The 22,634-nt window shown below is 41.5% G+C and overlaps 1 protein-coding gene across 2 annotated transcripts in view; it reads left to right on the top strand.

Moving 5' to 3' along the window:
* The first annotated feature begins 652 nt into the window (after positions 1–652).
* UHRF2 (ubiquitin like with PHD and ring finger domains 2) overlaps positions 653–22,634 on the top strand; it is a 90,414-nt gene continuing 68,432 nt past the window's right edge. Inside the window, exons 1-2 of one of the 2 annotated variants that reach the window (XM_045840487.1) lie at positions 653–1,117; positions 7,021–7,254. In XM_045840487.1, the coding sequence (XP_045696443.1) occupies positions 965–1,117; positions 7,021–7,254 (387 nt within the window). In that variant the 5' untranslated portion in view covers positions 653–964. The remainder of the gene's footprint in view (positions 1,118–7,020; positions 7,255–22,634) is intronic. The other variant, XM_045840486.1, reaches the window with a different exon arrangement.

The raw sequence follows: 22,634 nt of genomic DNA, 5'->3' as shown, positions 1-22,634 counted from the left end.
AGGTCCGGGTGTGAGCGCCCAGGGCCAGGAAGGGCAATCCCAGCTGGACCCACGGCCTATGGGCCTGGAGCCTCCGTCTCCGCCCAGCGGCGGGAAACTTCCGGTAGCGGTTTCCGAGCGAAAGTAGCTTTTGGGCCAGGCGGTAAACGAGTTGACGAAGCAGAAGGGTCCCGGGAGCCTTTCCAGGGCGGCCAAACCCGCCAGGCCGCATGGCGGACGGTGTCCTTGTGCGCGTGATAGAGCGAACTCATTTCCTTATGTGCTTTCTCAGAAATTTAGGCCGCGGCCACCCGCACTTCAGTTTTCATGATCATATAAGTGCACCTCAGATTCTCTTATTTTGGTGTGTTTTTGAAACCACAGAACTGTTGTTGCTCGCCCCCAGGGTGCCGAAACAAAGGCCAAAAAGGCAACCAGTGTGGGTGGCGTCGTAACCGCTCAAAATCTGAAGGCGAGAGGGCGTGTCAAAAACCCAGGTGCAAGCGAACGAGCAAGTAACGGCTCTGGGCAGCCCCGCCCCTCTGCCCCGCCCACCTCGACCCGCCCATTTAGCTCCCTCTGGTCTACAGTCACTTCCCCGGCCGCTTCCTCTTTAAGGCGGAGCCCGGTGTGAATCTCGCGAGATCCGGGTTGGCGCCGTGACCTCCATGTGGGAGCTAGAGCTCTATAAGTAAACACTCCGCGCGGTGCAGACAAGGTTTCTTCCTATTTGTGAGGCGGTGGCTGTAGCAGCGGCGCCTCAAACTAGTTCCGGTTTCCTTTCGTTTTGAGCTCCGCTGCGCGGGTGCGCGGTCTAGGAGTTGCGGCCGCCTATCGGGCCCGACGTCCGAGTGGTCTTCTTCGCTTGTGCACGCGCTCGCCCGCCTGCAGCGGAGAGCGGGGAAGCGGCGCGGGCCAGGCGGGGCGCGGCGCCTTAAGCCCAGGGGGAGACAAAGCAGCGCCGGCCCCCTTTCCCGGCGCCAAGATGTGGATCCAGGTTCGCACCATCGACGGCTCCCAGACGCGCACCATTGAGGACGTGTCTCGGAAAGCCACAATCGAAGAGCTGCGCGAGCGGGTGTGGGCTCTGTTCGACGTGCGGCCCGAATGCCAGCGCCTCTTCTACCGGGGCAAGCAGGTGAGGCGTGCCCACCGCAGACCTCGGGAAGCCCGGGGCGAGGGCAGCGGGGCGCCCCTAGGACGCGTGGGCTGGGCGGGCCGGAGGGCTTGGTGCGCCGCGTGCGCAGAGCGCACCTGGCTCCACTTGGAGTGGGTAGCCCGCGAGCCTCAAAGTGTGGGCCTGGGCCCGCTGAGGGGGCGCAGCAGGGTTCCGCCAGCTCCGAGTGCAGGTGCTCCTGGCAGGGTTGAAAGTGGGGGTGCCTAGAGCACTGAGACCTCGTCTCCCTTATAGCGGGGCTGCAGCCGCAGGCACAGTCGGCCAGAGCGCGTGGGTTCTTTCGCTTCCCGCGCTCGTCCGGGTCTGGGGCCCCTGGAGGGCGGGGAGGGCAGCGGGCTGTGGCGGCCATGCCACAGTGCAGGTGGGGAGGGCCCGCGGCCCCAGCTAACGGCTCTCGTCGCTTCCGTGGCCCTTCCGCGCTCTGGCTCCCTAATAGAAGAGGAGGAAACTTACACACTGGTCACAAGAACCCTAGCCCTGCCTCCTCAGAGTGGAAAGGATTTGTAAACTCTGAAAGGTTCGCAGGGTTTCTAGAACTTCCAGAGTTTCCCGTCTCTCACCCTCCTTTCTTTCCCAGAATTGAAATCTGTCTTGGGGAAGATTAGAGACCTGGGCTGAAGGAGCTATTAATGTAACCCAGGGCCGTGTTTAAACTGCCCAATATAGGCCCCAGGGGTTATTCCTAGAAGGGAAAGGAATATAAAGGACTGTTTTGCTCCTCTTGCTAATAGTCCCCTCACCGAAGTTTTTTAACACGGCAACTGGAGCATAGCCAGCGGTACTTACTTGAAGGCTGAAAGTGTTTTTGGCGGTGAAGGTATATGTGGGCGTCTCCGGTAGTTGTATGGTATGGCCATGCACTGGCCCATTGTAGGTTTTTCCTATCCCACAAGTCTCTTGGTCTAGGCCCACAGACCCGGACCCACCCTATTTTTCTTGTCTTTTTTAAAAAATGTAATCCACTAAAAAAAGTTGGCATCCTCCCGTTGATAGACCACAGTTTGGCTCCAATCCTGTGGTTTGAAATAAATGTAGCTCTCTTGGATTTGATGTTAGCCGTTTTCTACAACCACAAAGGATTTGAAAGGAATATTTTTCTATCCTTAAGATGCTTACCCTTCTAAAACTGTCCAGACATTTCAGAGTGACAAAATTACACTGAGAATAAAGTGAGCCATGAGATGTTTTGATGTGTTTTTAAATAAATGTTATAACATCTTTGCTATGTTCTTGCAGCCAGTTTATAATGATCTTTTAGTGTTTGACTTGTAATAAAAACAGGTGTTCAAATTTAGTTGTAAACTTTGCTTTTGAAATAATTGCATAAAACACTACATAGATTTATATTGCTGTGCTGCCAGTGGCTGATACTTTTTATATTTTGGTCAAAGGTGAAAAGACTATAACCAGTCTTCTGAATTTCATTTTTACATGAATGCCTGGGGTACTTGGGTGACTTGAGCACCAGTAATAGAAATGAAACATGAGTACGTATTCCTGGGCAACACCCCTAAAGTCTTATTATCTTTGGTGTGTATCAGAATCACGTGTGAATATTTTAACTACAGATGCTCAGTTCACCCCAAATTGCAAGTAGTTGAATTTAACAAGACCCCATGAGAGATGCTGATGAACACCAGAGTTTGAAAATGAAAGTTGAAGGATAGTCAGTTTCCTACTGGTTTCTTATTATTCAAAGTATGGTCTTTGTATTAGCGGGACCAGCAGCATTAATTTCACCTGGGAGCCTCATGCCAGACCTACTGAACTAGAAATCTGTATGTTAACGAGGACCCCAGGTGATCTGTATGCAAATTAAATTTGAGAAGCTTTGTAATTGACACCACTTTTTTTTTTTTTTTTTTTTTTTGAGGGCCAAAATGGAGAGTAGCAATTCAGGGTTATTAAGTTCTGGTTAGGGCAGGGTAACCTTATTTGGATATCCTTTTGGGGGGTGGGTGAGTTTGAAGCACCCTGAACATTTTTTTTTAAGAAGTTGTGTTGGTGGATATCTAAATACTTTGAAAATCCAGAGCTTTTCCTACTTTGAAAAGATTTTCTGCACTCCTTTCATTCTTTCCCCTATACCACTTAGAGATAACCTTAAAATAGATTGTACATATCAGAGCTGAAAAAAAAAACTGACTAGTTAGTTACCTTTGCCTATGGGCTCTTTTTTTTTACACAGAAAACAAAGTAAAAGTGTTTGCCTATTCTTAATTTTTTATTTATTGAATTAAAGGGAGAAACATCGATATGTTCCACTTAGTTATGCATATAGGCTGAACCCACAACCTTGGCATATGGGGACTATGCTCTAACCAACTGAGTTACCCAGCCAGGGCAAAGTGTTTGCCTATTCAAAGACACGTGTGTGTGTGTGTGTGTGTGTGTGTGTTATGTATTGCACATATTATATATGAGAGGCACATGAAAGTTGCTAACTTAATCCTCTCCATCTGTATGCTTATCATTAGCTTCTTGTTAATGACTTTCCCACTGCCTTCTCAGTCACTGCCACTTGTATTTGCTTCCTAGTTCCCCTTGCATTACTCTTAATGATCCTTTCTGTTACCTCAATTTCTTTCTTCAACCTAATAAAAATTCAAGAGTGCAGCCTGGCAAAACAGAAAATTCTGGGACCATTCTTGCCTCTCTAGTATTGTAAATGTTGCGGCCCCATCTGCTAGGGTGGCAGTTCTCAAACATTTTCACCTGTGAGACATTGATGGCCTTTATACCTGAAACTCATAGGTGTTTGTAATTTCTAAGTAATCCAATCTTTTTCTCCCCACTTGGAGCATAATTTAAGTGACAGGTAGCTTTTTTTTGTAATGAAAATTTGCACTTCATTAAATTTGGGAGAACTTCAGTACTTTTCAAATAACAAATCATTCCAACATTCTTCACAACTCTTCACAATGGTTTAGCTGTGTAGAACTTGCTGTGCAGTGGACAATAACTGTTTTAGGAACACTGGACGGGCACCTATGAATTAGGGAAGGGAGTGGATAATATGGGTAAAAGTGGCTATCATAATAAGCATGAATAATTGGAAAGGTCATTACAATGTTAATGAGAGACTAACTTCTGTTTTAGAGCCTCATTCCTTGAAGTGCTTAGTGTTTAACTTTCACTCAGACACTGCTTTTCCTTTCAGACCAAATATCCTTTGAAGCAGCTTGAATTTACTGACAATTGGTAGAAACTAGTCAGAGAGGATGAGTATAAGAACACCCTCAAGTTTCCTTTAACTCTTATGCCTCAGAATTTCAGTGGAAAACTGTTTATGGGAACATGTTGGATTTCCAAATTATTTTACCACTTTAACAGCTCTTTTCATTTTGGTGAATGCCCTACTAATTTGCATGCTCTATGCTATTAGAGAGTTTATTTTTATTTTCTACTTTAAACACTTCCATTTTCTATAATTGTCATAATATGCAACAGTTGTATGTTTAATCGAGTTGTGCTTTTTCACCTGCTCCAAAATTAATGCATTCTCTTTCTTTTTTTGTGGGTGGGGAGTCTCTTGGAGAATGACAAAATGAAGATGTGAAAGTATAGTTTTTTTGTTCCTTGAGATATCCCCCCCGGAGTCCAGGATTAGAAGTTCTTGTTTATCTTTTAATAACATAAGTAAAACACACAAATTATCTTCTACAGGATGGGCCCCTTGTAGTACAGATTTCCCCCCACTAGATGAGTGTTTTAGGAACCCATCTGTATCAGTGCACCAACTGGCGTTGTTGTGAGGGGCTGTGTTTGGCTTTAGTGAATTTTTTTTTTGAAGACTCAAAAGTGTACCTGCCCACAGTGAGCTGAGTGTTCAGCAGTTTTTGAGCAAAAACAGCATGACCCCATCCCCCACCCTCCCTATTCACCTGACCTTGCCCTGAGCAACATTTTTTTTGCTTAAAGGGAAACGTTTTGCTAATGTGGAAGAGGTGAAACAAAAAAATGGCAAAAGCACTAAAATTGACAAGTTCAAGAATTGTGTTGAGCAGTGGAAAAACTGTTTCGATGGGTGTATTGCATTAAATGGAGAGTACTTTGGGCCTGTAGCTCAGTGGCTTGCGTGCTGGCCTGTGAACCAAAGGGCTGCGGGTTCGATTGGCAGTCACAGCAAGTGCCTGGGTTGCGGGCAAGGTCCCCAGTAGGGGGCATGTGAGAGGCAACCACACATTGATGTTTCTCTCCTTCCCTTCCTCTCTCTAAAAATAATAAAAATTTTAAAAGTAAATTTTAAAAAAATAGAGGGGACTTTGAAGGTGACTAAAGTTTAAACACATAAAAATAAATGCACATTTTAAATAAATTTCCATTTTTGGGGGGTGGGTCCCACCTTGTATTAACTTTGCCATCCCTATAAAGGCATATCTGTTTATTGACTTTTGGGAAATTCCTTAGGTTTATGTGGAATAAGCATATTAAGTAACCTGTGAGATAGTGTGTAATTTAATTCATCCACTGAGAAATTTATGAATTTCTTGATTCCTTTTTTTAACAATTGCTAACACCTCCAAGGTGTAGGATTGTGCTAGGTGTGTTCTTGGACCACCATTCAAGGATAGACTTTCATTCTTTGACTTCTCAAACATGGTCTTATTGTGATAGAGAGTTGTAGGTGATGATATTACACACACAGAGGGGAAAAATGACTGAGTAAATTGGTAATGTTACTGGGGAAATGACTGTTCTAATCTTGAAGTTTAGTTTTCTTACTGTAGCATAGTGAAATGGCCAACTGAATTTTATAAAGAAGCAAAATGGAAACTTAGTTTCATAGGGCTTTGTAACAAAGTACCAAAACCTAGGCGGCTTAAAAACCACAGAAAATTTTGTCTCGGGGTTCTGGAGGTCTAAGTCTGAAATCAGGAGGTCAGTAGGGCCCTGCTCTGTTTGATAGCTCTAGGGAAGAATCTTCTCTATTTCCTTGAGTTTTTGTGTTTGCTGTCAATCTTTGGTGTTCCTTGGCTTGTCAACTCATCGCTCCAGTCACATAGCTGTTTCATCCCTGTGTGCCTTTCCATCTGTCTGTCCAAATTTCAAATTTGTGTTAGAATACCAGTCACAGTAGATTAGGGCTTACCGGTGTGACCTAGTTTTAACTTAATTACCTCTGAAAAGACCCTGTTTACAAATGCCACATTCTGAGATACCTGGGATTAGGACATCAAATATTTGGGCAGAGTAGGAGGGGATGGATACCATTCAGTGTATTATAGAGACCTTGCCAAACTATGGGTAAGTTGCAAGATAACTTATTCGCTATTCATCCTGAAAGACTTTTCATGGAACAACCAAAAACCTTTAGAAATGGATGGAATCAGAAGTTTAGGCAAGTGAAATTGTATGAACAAGAATTGTAATTATTCTTGTTTGAGTGATTTTTTCCCTGCTTTGTTTTTTTTTTTTAATTTCCAGCAGTCTTCAGAAAGATGAAATGCTTAACTAAAGTCTTTATGAACACAAGGTCATAAACCAACTCATTTTCAAAATTCACCTTTTGTTTTTCGCAGTGGATTCAGGCACTATTCATTGAAATAAAACTTTGTGAGAAATCCAGAGTTTTACTGCTTAAGTGGTGAGGTAACAACAGCAGTGATGGTTTTTTGTTTTTGTTTTTGTTTTATATTTCAGTGGCTATCAGTGTACCCTGTAGCTAATGTGGAATGATTTTTAATTTATTGACATTTTGAGATTAATAAGAGAGGCCATAAAGCAGTAGGAATGGTTTCAGAATCACTACTAATTGCAGTGCTGTGAATTTTATTTTAATAATTTGGCTAGGACCTTTGGGTAACTAAAGATACAGAAAGATCAAGTTTTGAGAGAAATATTTTGATCTTTTTTATTTCTAGTTGGAAAATGGATATACTTTATTTGACTATGATGTTGGACTGAATGATATAATTCAGCTACTAGTTCGCCCAGACCCTGATCTTCCTAGCACATCTAAACAGACTGATGTACAGGCCAAACCCTCTTCTAATACTCCACCTAAAGTGAAGAAAGCACCAAGGGTGGGATCTTCCAGTCAGCCATCTACATCAGCTCGTGATTTTCTCATTGATCCTGGCATTGGACTATATAAGGTATGTTGTCTTCTTCAGAATTCTTGTTAGTTATGAGAGTACAGATGTCTGTTCTCTCAGGATATTGTGAACAAGTACATTGATTGCCATTTGAAAGTAAAGGGCTGTTGATACTTTATAAAGTCTTTTTAAAAATTGTAAAATATAGCCCTGGCTGGTGTAGCTCAGTGGATTGAGCGCGGGCCGTGAACCAAAGTGTCGCAGGTTCGATTCCCAGTCAGGGTACATGCCTGGGTTGCAGGCCATGACCCCCAGCAACCACACATTGATGCTTCTCTCTCTATCTTCCTCCCTTCCCTCTCTGAAAGATAAATAAATAAATAAAATCTTTTTAAAAATTGTAAAATATAGCCCTGGCTGGTGTGGCTCAGTGGATTGAGCACCGGCCTATGAACCGAAGGGTCACTGGTTTGATTCCCAGTCGGGCACATACCTGGGTTTCAGGCCGGATACCTGGTTGGGGATGTGTGAGAGGCAACTGATCAATGTCTCGCCCTCTCTTCCTCCCTCCCTTCTTCTCTCTCTAAAAGTAAATAAATAAAATCTTTTAATAAAAAAATTGTAAAATATATAGGTGAACGTGTAAAATGTATATGTACACTTTAGAGCATAATACACCTGTGTAATTCCACCATGGTTAAGGAATAGAATGATGCTAGTTCCTTTTTAAAACTTCCTCTCTGCCCCTACCAGAACACATCTCCCTCTTTTTCAGAACTAGAAAGGAACTTGTTCTTTTATGGTCATTTTCTTGTTTTTCTGTAGTGTTATTAATGTACATATCTCTAAACAATATGTTTTGTTTTGCTTGTATTTGGGTTTTATATAATGGAATTCTACTTTTCCTCAACTTTGAGAGATTTTCATGTATAAAGCTTTTTTTTTCATTTTTGTTATTTCATTTTATTAACACATCACAATATATTTAATCTGTTTATGAGCTATTTGAACTGTTCCATTTTCAGTTATTTTAAACAATTCTGCTTTGAACCTTCTATGTGTATCTTGATGCACATGTTCAAGAATTTCTTTAGGAATTTTTATCTATAAATGGAAGTGCAGGTCATTCACTCATAGGACAAACTGCTCTTTATTCCATTTGTGTGTTTGCCTGTCCCTGTGGCCATACTGTTCTAAGTACTGTAGCACTGTTTTGTTACCTCCCTTTCCTTCATCTCCAAATTTAATATTCCTTCAAGGGTGTCTTGATTTGGGGAGTTTAACACTTGCATGTAAAAATTTTAGAATTAGTTTGTCAAAACTCTACAGATAAATAATGTGGGATTTTGATAGGGGTTGTATGCAGATCAGCTGAGAGAATTGACATCATTATAATAATTTAATCCTTCATTCATGAACATAATATCTCCATTAATCTAGATCTTTGATATCTTATTTTTCTCTTTATCTTGTTTTGATTTATTTCTAATAGCTTTCTTTTTTATGCTATTATAAATGGATATCTTTTAAAAGTGTGGTTTATGTTGATATATAAAAATAGAATTGATTTATTGACCTTTGTATTCAGGAACCTTTTCAAATTTTAATAAATTTGGTAGAAATAATCAAATGACAGTTTTGCTTCATCTTTCCTATCCTTATAACTTTTTTCTTAATTCTTATCAGTTGAGGTAAATTGAGACCAAGACTCAATTTTTGTGAGAATTTTCAAGGATAAAAATTAAAAATTGGTAGATGAAGTGAATTGTTTAAGAAAATGAAGATGATTTTGGATCTATGAAAAAATGCAAACAGATCCATAAAAATGGAAAGAATCCAGAATACTGGCAAAGAGCTATATATACCTCAGAAGTACTTGATTTGGGTGGCTACATTGATGAATTGCTTTAAACCTATGAAGAATGGGTTATTATGTTACCTAATTTTTTTTTTATTGTTCAAGTACAGTTGTGTACATTTTCACTCCACCTTGGAACCTACCTCCTTTGGTTTTGTCCATGTGTCCTTTATACATGTTCCTTGATGAACCTTCCCTTATTTTCCCCCATTATCCCTCTCTCCCCTCCCCTCTGGTTACTGTAAGTTTGTTCTGTAATTCAGTGTTTCTGGTTATATTAGTTTGCTTGTTTGTTTTGTTGGTTAGGTTCCACTTATAGGTGAGGTCATATGGTATTTGTCTTTTACCACCTGGTTTATTTCACCTAGCATAATGCTCTCCAGTTCCCTCCCACAACATGAAAAAATGGGAAGCTCTCCCCTTTTTTTAAAAAAATATAGTGTAACACTGATAACAAACACATGACAAAAAGCACACCAGTATTGCTACATATTGATGTAAAGACTAAGTTATATTTAGCAAATAAAATTGTCACAGTATATTAAAAGAACATAATACCTTGATCATGTATGGTTTGTTAAAGCAAGATAGTTTATTACTATAATGTATTTTAATATAATTCATCACATTAACAGACCAAAGAAAACAAATGATCTAATCTGAAATGTTTTCTAAAAACATCTAAATATAAATTTGAATTCATTTCTGATTTTTAAAAATCTTTGGTAAGAGGAACAGATGGAATAAATGAATATTTTAAACCACACCCAGCATTATGTTTAATGGTGGGAAAAAGCCAGAAGCATTTCCATTAAATGTGGGAACCAGACAAGGAAGCCAGTAAATGCTGCTATTATTTAACACCTTTCTAAAGTATTAGATAATACAGATACAGAGGAGAACAATAAAGTGTGAATATGGAGAAGGCGAAGTTACTACTTATGGATACCTGAAAAAGCTGAGAAAATCAACTTTGGAGCATTATGAGCAATCAATAAGGTGGCTGTATAAAATACCAATAGCTTTCTTTGCTACAGTCATTTAATAAAAGAGAGAAATATTGCAATAACAAAACAATTTGGGAATTAACTTACATGATATGGGCAAGACATACATTAAAACAGTGCTTTATGTAATTCTCACTTCAGACAGGGACGTTAATATTGAAAGCCCACTTGCCATATTGTTTTCTATTACTCATTGATTTCATCCCTCTTCAGTTATCAGATACTTTCTACATTGATATTTTTTCACATTGTTACTTTTAAATAACTTGTTTAGAAAATGTAGATTTATAGCATAGTTGGAAAGATGCTAGTTTCCATGTTTTCTATGCCCAGTTTGCCCTTTTATTAACATCTTACATTAATATGGTACATTTGTTAAAATTAATGAACCATGTCTCCTCAGCTTTTACCTAATATCCTTTTTCTGTTCCAGAATTCCATCTAGGATACCACATTACATTTATATTAGTGTTATACTAAATAGTTGTCACATCTCCATAGGCTCCTCTTGACTGTGACAGTTTCTCAGACTTTGATTTTGATGGATGACACTGACAGTTTTGAGGTGTACTGGTCAGGCATTTTGTAAAATGTCCATCTGTTAATATTTGTCCATTGTTTTCCTCATCATTAGACTGGATTTAAATATTTTTGGGAGGAAGAACATAAAGTGATATTTTCATTGTATCATACTAGGGGCATGTACTATCAATATTCTATTTGCTAATTATAACTTAGGTTTTACATCAGTAGTAACTTATCACTGTGAACTTTAGTTACCTGGCTGAGGTAGTGTTTGTCAGGTTTCTTCACTATGAAGTTACTCTCCCACCCCCATCCCCTGCACCCCTTTTCATACTATATGTAACCTTTGAGATGAAGTCTCTATATATTCGTAGCCCACAAAATGGATAGATTAGTACTTCACTTCCTTGAAGGCAAATCATCTACAAAAATTATTGGGAATTCTTCCACATGGGAGACTGATCTCTTCTGCTTTATTTATTTAGTCAGCCATTTATTTACATTAGTATGGACCTTTTTTCCTGTGTCCCTATGACAAACCCTCATTATTGTGGGTTTTTTGTTTTGTTTCTTCTTTTTTTGTTAAAGCACTTTCTGGTGCTAGAAGGACCACCAGGCTCATATTGTGTATTTCCTACTCCAGTCCTGGAATCAACCCTATCTCCAAGGAGCCTTGGCTCCTTAATTGGAGAATGGTATTAGAAACCAAGCCAGACTCCAGGGTGTGCTCCTTGCTAGGGGAGTCGTTACTTATAGGGCACTTAGCTGACAGAGCAAGGAAATATATGTATGTATAGCAACTCTTGTATATCCATATGTCAATATTTATGTAACTATCTCTGTTTATATTAATCTTTTTAATTTTAATTTTTAATCTTACACTATTTTTAACTTTGGTTAAGGGCAGCAGCTTAGAAGCTGATACTTTTGACTTGATTTGTTTTGGACAGTGACGATATGAATTTGTTCTCATAGGAAGACCAGTTTATGTATGTATCTACAGATCAGAGATTAATCAAGGTTAAGCAGTTTTGGTCAATTTAAATTCTTTAACACACTTCTCAACACCCTGTCATATCCCCTCCCCCAAATCTAATTTAGAAGTGCATTATGAAAAACTACTTCCCTCACCACATCCTTGCTCTTTATTTTCAGTGTTAGTTCTTTGGCTATCAACTACTTCAGGCACCTTTTCTTTTTAACATCTCTTATATTTTGTATTAATAAGTAGCAAAGATGTTAAGGACTTGAGCTTTGTCATTAGACTTGGTTTCAAATCCCAATGCAGTGGTTTCTGAGTTTTACAAAGTTGGTCGGTAAATTTTACATTGTCTCTCCTTCTTCATTTAGAAACATTTGTGAACCCAGCACTTAAATTCTCAAAAGGCTACTATGTTTTGTAAACACATTTAGCCAAAAGTGCATTTAACCTTTTTTGTTCAAGAGCCTAACACAGATTTACGGATTCCTTTTTTTCTTTTTTCTTTTTTTGTGAAGCTCAGTAATTGTCATAGGTATTTGAAATTTGGACTAGTGACCTTCTTTCTGGATACTTTATTCATTGAATGAATATTTGAATATGTAGTATATATGTGTACTAGATATTAGAAATAGAGGGGTAAGCACATGATATTGCTCCCTGCCTTTGTGGAATTTTATTAGATATTTATTTTTAGCTAACCTGAAAATGCTGAGAAGCTGCTACTTTAAAAAAAATTGATTTTAGAGAGAGAAGAATTGCAGGGGGGAGGGAGAAACATTGATTTGTTGTTCCACTTATTTATGCATTCATTGGTTGATTCTCGTCTATGCCCTGACTGGGTATCATACCTGCAACCTTGGCATATCCAGATGATGCTCTAACCAACTGAGCTACCTGGCCAGGATAAGCTGCTACTTTATAATTGATTTATTTTGAATTTGCTTTAATTTTGTCTATTATCCTTAGAGTAGGTCTCGCTAGTAAACATATTAAAATTTCATTTAGTTTCTAGCACTTAAAAATTGGGAGGCTTTTTCCCACCTTTATCTTGAATTTTTGTGTGTCACTTTTGCTTTGCAAAGATTTTCCCTTTATAGACATAAGAGCTCTCTGTAAGTAAAAAATTTTTATGGTTGAGCCAATAAGTTTTGGGGCTTTTCCTTCCTTTTGTATAAAATTGTCTTTGGACCTCATAATAGGTAGGTACAAAAAGAATTTTCAAATCAGCATTAGGTAAACACTAAACTTAATACATTAAAATGAAATTTTAACATGAAATTATTTAGTATCATTGTTCTTTTTCTATTTGGTAACTTAGAGCAATATTTGGTCAGTTTCAAATATCTTTTCATACGTTGTAAGAAACTAAGTATCACTTCACCTTTGGAGATGCTGTGGAAGATTGTGCAGAGGCTGGGTCCACTCATTCCCATTGTATAACACAAATTGGATGACACTGACTTTAGAAAGTATTTTTCTGAAACAAGGTGGACTTTTGAGATGGTAATTTTGGCTTTTGGGTGTAGAGAGCTTTGTATGACTCACATTAGATCCTACTTTGAGATGACTATCATCATTGCCTAAATAATGTCTATTTATACTGATGGTAGTAAGCTTTTAGGATAGTAAGCTTTTTTTCCTAGCTATGTGTGTGTCACTGCTAAACATCTTATGTGTTTTCTTACACTCATACAAAACAGAAAGGAAAATTACTAATAATTAGCACTGAGTAAAAAATCATGATATCTTAGTATTTCCTGACTTTTATCTGCAAAACAACTCTGCTTCTTGATATTTAACCTTTTTTAGTATGAAACTTAATTGACAATTTTAAAAAAAGGGCTTAATGAAATATGAAATCAATGTCCATAAACACCACACAAACTAAGAAATAGAGTAATTTTCCCCAGGAATTTCATATGTGCCCTCTATTGATTATAACTCCTTCTTCCCTATTATAACCAAACTTCTAATCATTTCTTTGCTTTTTATTAACTTTGTCCTATTAACCCTTTAAAAACTTCTTAAGAACCTTTAACTTGTGTGTGCATCCTGATTTTCCTCTTTCTGAACTTCATGTAAATGGAACCTACTGCATTTTGATTTGTAACTGAAGAAATATGGTATATAATCAGAAAATCAAGGTCAGAGTTGGAGAAACTTTTATCATCTTAGCTCCCATTTTTAGATGTTATCTCCTGAGGGCAAATATATTCCACTTACGAACCTCATTGGAAAATAAGAATAACTTTATATTGTAATTTTAAAGGAGGTAATGTACATAACAGTAAACTGCTAGTATGTTTACTAAGCAGAGTATGGCAATGAGATGATACTCTTGAGTTTTAATGAGTCTTAGCATTGAACATAATTGATACTTCGTGGAAGGAGGCGGTTGTTCATTTATGCCTACTATGTGCTGCTAAATTGGCACATCATTTGCATTTTGTCACCTAAAATAACCCTGCTAACTGTTAAGTAGCTGAGGTGGTTAAGAAAGGACCCAGAGCCAGAAAACTCCAATTAAGGGCTTTTATTCCAGGTGGGACACTGTGATGGCAGACCCAAGGGAGAGGGTACAACAAGGGCTTTTAAGGTTGTAGAAGACCCCTGGGGGAGGGTGAGTCACCCCAGGGTGATCTGCTGATCTGCTCCAGGTATCCTGGGTATCTGATCAGGAGGGCCAATTCTTTAGAAAGCTTGCAGGAGAGGGGAGGGGGCAGTGTGGCTTCAACTGGCTTCCAGTAGGATGCCACTGGCTGTGCCTCAGTTGCTTTTGATACGGGGAATCTCGTGGTCAGGTATTTAGTGGGTGACATATACCTTCTTTGTTCCAGCATAGGTGGTGGCTTAGGTCCATGTCCTAGTACATTCTAATGACCCAGGCTCTTTTCTGTTTAATTTGGGAAAGGGGTCGCCAAATTCTTCTGTAACTACGTCAGTGATGGATGACATGGGTTGAAGAGTCACCTTTAGATCATATCTAGGAGTCCAGCCTGGGTGTGTACGGGGTTCTGATCCTGCAAGTAGAGGATCGTTCTGACTTGTTTTTTGAGCTGGTCTAATCGGGAAGATATAAACTTGATTAGCAGGTTAAATAGGCATGGGCCAAATAGGAGTAGAAGTAGTATCATGAATAGGGGACCTCAGAAGGGCAATAACCAGGTCATATTGGGAAGCCATGAAGTGGGGTCCCAAGAGGAAGTGGAGGTCCTGATCTTAGGTGCAGACTCAAGGATACTTTGAATGTTCAGCTAGACTTGCCCTGATTTGTTTATATAAAAACAACACTCTTCTTTAAGGTACAGGCATGTTCCTCCTGCCAAGGTAGAAAGGAGTTAAGTCAAGGGCCTTCCCGTTTTGTTAGAGGTACCCCTGCTAAGGAGTCTTGCTGTTCCTGGAGTGTAGCTAGCGTTTCTCCCGTCTTAGTGATTCAGCTGTGTGTTGGGAAATTTGGTGCAGTATGCCTGGCGAGGCAAAGGAAATTGGGAAATAGGTGTTTTCCCAAGCAAGGCTCACTTCTGGGAATAGGTATCCCAGGGAGCATCACCCTATCCAGTTTGGGAGTAGGGTCCAGTGAGCATGTGATCCCCAAATGTAGTATATTCCTGAGAGTGGTTATAACTCTGCAAACATGTTGAGTTGTGAGTTGACTCCATATAACTTTCTCTCGATGTGCCCTAGTTCCCCACCATTGAGCCACTAAAGATGTTATAAGCAAAGGTCTAGGGTAGGGGTAGGATCTCCTGTGACTGTTTTTTTATATATTCAGTGAAAATGGAGCCCCAAAATATCACTCTGGATATTTTCCAAAGTGGAGAGCTATGTTTTGGTCTTAGTAGAGGGTGTGGCATTTTTGGGATTCTGCCCTGCCGAGGAGGGGTCCCATTTCTGAAGTAGCTTTGGTGGGCCTACCTATACAGTAAGCAGAGCTAGGGTTAGGGAGTGTGCCAGTGAGGACAGTAGGTTATTGGTGTCAGATGTAGAGGAAGGCCTGCATCTGTTCATCATCTAGTAGGAATGGGTGGTATTTTATGACGGGGGGACATCTGAAGGAATAGAGAAGTTATACTGACACTGTTTTGGGTCGATGAAGCCAACTGGGGTTTCTGTGCTCCTTTGACATGTGATGCAGAAGGGATAGGTAACTTCCAGAGGGTTAATGATACAAGAAAACACTGGGCCCCAGGGAGGATACCATTTGGGGATGAAGCGGCCTGGCCGTAATACAGTCTTGTATCTATTAAGAATCCAGGGGCCCCAAGTGTGTGTGTGTGATTGTTGGTGAGTCTGAGGTTACAAGAAATATTTCCCTAGTAGGACAGTGGTAGGGGTTGGACATATCCCCAACTGTGGGCATAAAGGCAAAGCCAGAAGGGGTAGCTTAGTTTAAGGGATTGGAAAAGCAAGCTGCTAAATCAAGGGGCAGGGGTTAGATCAACCTAGGCAGAAGGATGGGGGAAAGGATAGTAGGAAGATGCCAATTAGGGCTAACTGAGCTTGAGCCATGTTTTAATCTGTTTTGGGGAGTAATCCTGGAAATTATTCCAGGGAAAAGCATCCTACAGAAAGGTAAGGAGGTCCTCCTCAGTCATAATGGGAGAGGGGAGTTGAGCAAGGAGATCAAGGACAAGGGGAAAGAAGCCTGGCCCCGTTCCTGGAGGTATTGGAGAAGTTGGTAGAGAGGAGGAGCAGGGTTCATTAATCTTTAGAGGATATAAAATTGTAGAAATTGTCTTCTAGAAATTGTAGGATTATGATAATGGCAATAGTCAGGAGAAAGGCAAGGAGAGGGCAGTCTAAGGTTAGGGGTGCATAGGTACTTAGCTGTTTTGGTCTTCCTCTGGTGTTTTAGTGAGTCAGAGGCATGTGGGAGTTAGGATGCTGGATCAGAACTGGGGGAGATCAGACTTTGACAGGATGTTGGTTTCAAGACTCACGGCAGGTGGTGAAGAGTTTTTAAGCCTAGAAGAGTGAATCCGTGGAGAGTCTCTGTAATTGGGCAGTTGTAAGTGTGGTGAGTAGGACCTGATAGGGCCCTTCCCAATGAGGGGCAAGGTGCCCCTTTGATTCCAAGGGAGTTTTTAAAAATCATCCTATCCCCAGGCTCTAGGGGAGTAGGGGAGTAGAGACTGAGAGCTGGAATTAAGGCTAGGAGCTCGGCTCCAGGTTATGAGGGTGTCCCTGGTGGAAGAGGGCTAGCCTCAATGACGTAGGTGGAGGTATACAGTAGCGTATCCAGCCCTGCACTGACCCATGTTCACGAATGAGCTCCCATCTATGAGCCAGGTATCTTATAGGGAAGAGAGGCGATTCAAATATATGTGGAAAAGGTGAAATGATGGTGGACAGGATTTCAGTGTGAGAATGTTGCTCTCATGTGATTTCTGGTAGGGGGAAGAGTGTAGCAGGGTGTACGGTGGTGCATCTAGCTACTTCTACATGGGATGCCTGGAGTACAGTTAGGAAGAATTGCTCTAGCCTTGAGGGGTGCAGGGATTTTTCTGCCTGATTGGCAATTAAGTCTGCTATTGTGTGGGGGGAGTGGACAGTTAACAGATTGAGAATAGGTAAGTTTTGGGGCCTCTAGTAAGTATGCTTCAGCAGCCAGGGCCCTCAAGCATGTAGCCCAGACTCCAGCTGTAGGATGTAGCTGCAGTGATAAGTAGACGATTACTTTGAGGTCAGGTCCTGATTTTTGTCCCATAACCCTAACCCTATTTCTTGCCTTTAGTCCACATAAAGGATAAAAGGCTTTTCTAGGTTAGGGAGAGCTAGAGCCGCAGCTTCTGTTAGAGCTTTCTTCAGCTCTTCAACTGGTCGGTGAATTGACTTATTTGGTGATAGGAGCTCATTTAGTGGGCCCTTGGCAGCATCATATAGTGGTTTGGCTATGAGGCCAAAGTTGGGGATCCAGATTCTAAAATATTCAGCCAATCCAAGGAACGAAAGGAGGTCTTGTTTAGTTGTAGGAATTATGGAGGCAATGAGGGTCTTACGGTCAGGGATGATCTCTCTATATTTGGGGAATAGAGTAAATACTAGATATATTACTGATGATTTGGATAGTTAGGCCTTTTTTGGGGAAACTCAGTAACCTCTTTGTCCTAAGTGATTAAGGAGTCGGGCTGTGTATGTCTGCAAGTCTTTTAGGGTCGGGCTTCAGAGTAGATCATCAACATATTGTAGGACGGTTGATGGGGAGAGATCAGTGGCTTTAAGATCCCTATCCAAGGCTTGCCCAAAAAGTTGGGGACTGTCTCGAAATCCTTTGGGTAATACTCTCCAAGAAGTCGTTGGAAGATGTGGGTGCCAGGGTCAGTCCAAATGAATGGGAGGAGATTTTGAGAGTCAGAGCATAAAAGAATGGTGAAAAATGAGTCTTTGAGGTTGAGGACAGAGTAATGGGTAGTGTTTAGAGGAATAAGAGAAAGAAGAGTGAATGGGTTAGGGACTACTGGGTGGAGGGGAATAACAGCTGGTTGATGATTTGTAAGTCTTGAACTAAGCAATAAGTGCTGTTGGGCTTTTTGACTGGGAGAGTAGGGATGTTGTATGGGGAGTTTGAAGGTCATAGTACTCCTGCATGAAGAAGGTGGCTTATGATGGGTTTTATTCCTTGTAGGGCCTCTCATGCTAGTAGGTATCAAGGTTGTGCTGAAAAGTGGGAAGGATCTTAAAGTGAGATCCAAACTGGGAGTTGGTGTTTAGCTGTAACAGTAATATCAGTGTTCTAAACTATAGGATGTACTTCTGTGGCTGGGAGGAGTAGTGACTTGTGAGATTTGGAACTAGCTAGAGAGAGCAAAAAGAGCCCTTGAGGATTTGGTGGAGAAGGAATGAGTATTTGAGCTTTAAATTTGGCTAGGAGGTCTTTTCCTAGAATTGATGTTGGACAGCGAGGGAATAAATATTAAGAAGGAGTGTGTAAAGGAGTGTCTATCTAAAGAAGATGTCAGAGGAGGAGTAGCCAGGGGTTGAAAAATTATACTGCTGACCCCAACAATAGAAATTAAGGAACAAACAGGTCTTCCAGAATATTTGGGAAGAGCAAAGTAAGTTAATGTCTCCCCCCCCCCCCCCTCATATATTAGAAAGGATATTGGCTTACCTGCTACTGACAGCATTACCTGTGGCTCCATCGTAGAGATGGTCATGGGGCCTATGACAGCTCCTGGGCACCCTCAATCTGCTGCTGGTAACCCCAGAAGGTCTGGGAGTTCAAAACTCTAGGGGTCTGTACAGAGAATAAGTAGCATAGATGGTAGGTAGAAAATAGATGGGAGAGGGTAAGAATAGTATAGAAAATGTAGAAGCTAAAGAACTTATGATACATGGACATGAACTAAAGGGGAAATGTGGGTAGGAGAGGGTGTACAGGGTGGAGGGGAGTGAAGGGGGAATGGGACAACTGTAATAGCATAATCAATAAAAATATATTTAAAAAAAAACAACTAGGGGTCTGATCCGAGTGGGTAACCGATATCCCCTTGCCTTGAGAGGCCCCAGAGGCAGTTGGACTTCCATTGGCCCTCTAGTTTACAGAGAGGACAAGGCCCTGGTGGAGGCCATGGCTGCAGGCAGCACCTGGGCCAGTGTGCTGGCTTGCTACATTTAAAGCAAATTCCTGGGGGAGGCTTTCTTTTCTGTCTTTTCTGTTGGGTGGCTCTTGGGTGGCTTTCAGTGTCGAGGCTAAGAGCTGATAAGCCTGACAACGGGACTTGGCCTTTGCTTCCTCTCTTTCCCTTTCTTTGTGTTCATTCCTCATCTCTATTGTTAAAGACCTTAAAGACCAGGTTCATTAGTTCAGTTTGTCCAGTCTGGGGGCCAGCATCAAGCTTTTGAAGCTTTCTCCTTATGTCTGGGACTGACTGTGAGATAAAATGCATATGGAGAAGGAGGCTGCCTGCTGGGGAGTCTGGGTTTTAAGTTAGTAAACCATTGGAGGGTGTCCCAGAGACAGGACAGAAAGGCTGCAGTTTTCATCCAATCCTTGTGTAATTTCCTTAAGTTTGTCATAATTGACTGCCTTATTTGCTTAGGACCTAGGACGAGCAATTAGGCAGGTGATCATATGACTACAAGCCTGCCTGCCTGGTGTCCTCTCCTGATAATCCCAGTCAGGTTCTTCACGTGGGATGGCAGTAGCACCCACTGGACTATTATTGGGGTCTTGACTGTTTAAAGCATCTGCATAGGCCTGAGCCGCTAACCAAACTTGTTCCTTCTCCAGAGACAGGCAAGTGGAAAGAATGATGTAGAGATCCCTCCAAGTAAGGTCATAAGAGACAGTAAGATATTTACATTCCTTAATAAAGTGTGTAGGGTTGGAGGAGTAGGATCCTAGTTTTTGTTCAACCTGAGAAATAAGAGAGGGAGAAGGGGACAAGAACTCAAATTGGGCCCTGGGGCCCAGTGACTTCCCTAAAGGGGCACATGGAGTGCGTACCGGGGAGTAGAGGGTCACCCCAAGACTGTGTTCAGAGGAGTGAAGGAGGGAGGGATAACTGGGACTGAGGTGAGTGGAGGAACTGGGGAAAGAGTCAGGTTTAGGGGCCGGTGGGAGTACCATACGGAGGGGGCATAACAGGAGCAAAGGGAAAAGAGTGATCGGCAGGATTGAAGGTTCAGAGTCAGAGTGTGAGGACTTTGGTAGAGGAGATTGAAGTAGGACTTGGTAAGTAGAACAGGGTTGTCAAAGGGAGGGGCACCTGTGCAGGTAGAAAACCCCCTGAATATAGGGTATTTCACTCCACTTGCCTATGTCGTGAGAGAAATTGTCAAGATCAGTAAGAATTTGAGGATGGAAGGACCCATTTTCAGGCCAGACGGACCCATTGTCTTAATTTATATTGAGGCCAGTCATTATTACAATAGAAAATGAGCCTCTTTGGTCAGATTTTGGACCTTAGGTTTAATTTCTTAAGGTTATGAAGGAGACATCCCAGCAGAGTGTCTCATGGAGGGTGGGATTGAGAAGACCCCGTACTGGAGATAAAGGAAGGTATATGTTCTTGAACCACGGACCACTGATGGGGCGTCCCCTCCTCAGGGTGTCCTGGTCCATGTAGCCAAGTGGAGGAGGCTAAGAAAAGGGCATCCCCTGGACTCAGTTTCTTCATGGGTCCTGGACCCTCAGGCAGCTCCCTACTGGTGAGATTTTTCTGGAATGTCATCCTGGTTCTGAACTACAGTGCAGAAAAGGGAGAGCTGGAAAGGAACAGAGTCTTATTTCCTTACCATAAGAGATTCACTGGTGTTGATGTGATGGCCGGACAAGTGGGTCTCCCCAAGTTCTTGATCTGGCTCCTAGGTCTCCAAAACTCATTAAGACGGGGCTAGAGGGTTAGCCCAGGATGAGCTTCCACTGCCCACTGCCACCCTAGTCCCAAGCCTCAGGAGGCTGGAGGTGACATCTCGGGTTTCTGCACCAGAATGTTAGGTAGCCAAGGTGGCTAAGAAAGGACCCAGAGCCAGAAAACTCCAATTAAGGGCTTTTATTCCAGGTGGGACACTGTGATGGCAGACCCAAGGGAGAGGGTACAACAAGGGCTTTTAAGGTTGTAGAAGACCCCTGGGGGAGGGTGAGTCACCCCAGGGTGATCTGCTGATCTGCTCCAGGTATCCTGGGTATCTGATCAGGAGGGCCAATTCTTTAGAAAGCTTGCAGGAGAGGGGAGGGGGCAGTGTGGCTTCAACTGGCTTCCAGTAGGATGCCACTGGCTGTGCCTCAGTTGCTTCTGATACGAGGATTCTCGTGGTCAGGTATTTAGTGGGTGACATATACCTTCTTTGTTCCAGCATAGGTGGTGGCTTAGGTCCACATCCCCGTACTTTCTAACACTAAGTATGTTATTTTATAAAAAAGCTGAGGTTGAGACAGCTTAAGTAACTTGTCCAAGGTTATACCTAGTAGGTAATAGACAAGGAGTTACACCTGTGTTTATTTGTAGAGCTGGTGTGTTTTCCACAGGACATAAAAAGTGTCTAGGATTATTATCCTCCCTTTCCACCCCCAAAAAACAGTATACCAGCATATATGTACATCCTCAAATATTTGCTATTGGTATTGTTTTATTTTTTAATGATTTCTCTTTGTGTTCCATACCTAGATTATCTACAGATATATATCTGCAGATGTATCTGTCAAATACTTGGACATGGAAGACTCTTCTCTAAATGGCTACATTTTTGACATTGATAAATTCAGATCTTAGGTTTAGATTGATATGATTGGGCTTTCTTTTTAAACTTAGGACTTGTCAGCTCAAACACCTTTTGAGGTGACCCATGAATTGTGTGAGTTGGGTTTTTTTTTGTTCTCTCTTAACGATGTTTTAACATCTTCTGGAGTGTTGGCTTATTAGCTAAGGATAGACTTTATTTTGGGGCTAGGTGGGAAGAAACAGTAAGCAACTATGAACCAATCCAGACTCTACAACCCCAGCTATCTTCTTTATCTAACTCTTTCATACCAACCAATATTCCTGTGCTCTAACCACCCAGGGTCAACTACCAGGCAACTAGAGACCACCCCTATAGCCTAGAGCCTGGCAGCATTATTCAGATTAGCCAATCATAAACTATTTTCCCTGCCCTGCCTTGCCTTTTACGTGGAAGACAGCAATAGTCTCTGGACAGTGCTTTCCATGCTCCCTCTGACTTCTGACCAAACCTGGTGCTTTCCCTTTTTGACCCTGCCTGGAATGCTGGCTGCATTCTCTTTGGAAATGCTGGTAATTCTTCAAGTGGCATTAGCCTCTCCGTGTTTGTCAGTTACCTCCACAAATTAAAGTCCATAGGTGCAATTGAGACCCCCCCACACACACACAAACATATTATTTTCCTCTTTATTATTTTGTCTGTTTCTTTTATTGCTCTTTTCTGACTACTTTTAGATTTTTTTCCTTTTCCTTTTTTTAAAAATAGACTTTACATTTTAGAAGTCCTAGGTTCACAGCAAAATTAAATGAGAAGTACAGAGATTTCGCCTACTGACACATGCATATCCTTCCTCATTATCAACCTTACCCACCAGAGTGGTACATTTGTTGGAACTGATTGACAC

Source organism: Phyllostomus hastatus, unplaced genomic scaffold (genome assembly GCF_019186645.2).
Source record: "Phyllostomus hastatus isolate PE091 unplaced genomic scaffold, TTU_PhHast_1.1 phas_contig_34, whole genome shotgun sequence".
Classification (NCBI taxonomy): Eukaryota; Metazoa; Chordata; class Mammalia; order Chiroptera; family Phyllostomidae; genus Phyllostomus; species Phyllostomus hastatus.
The sequence above is the reverse complement of the archived record's forward strand: the minus strand, read 5'-3'. Positions and strand labels throughout refer to the sequence as shown.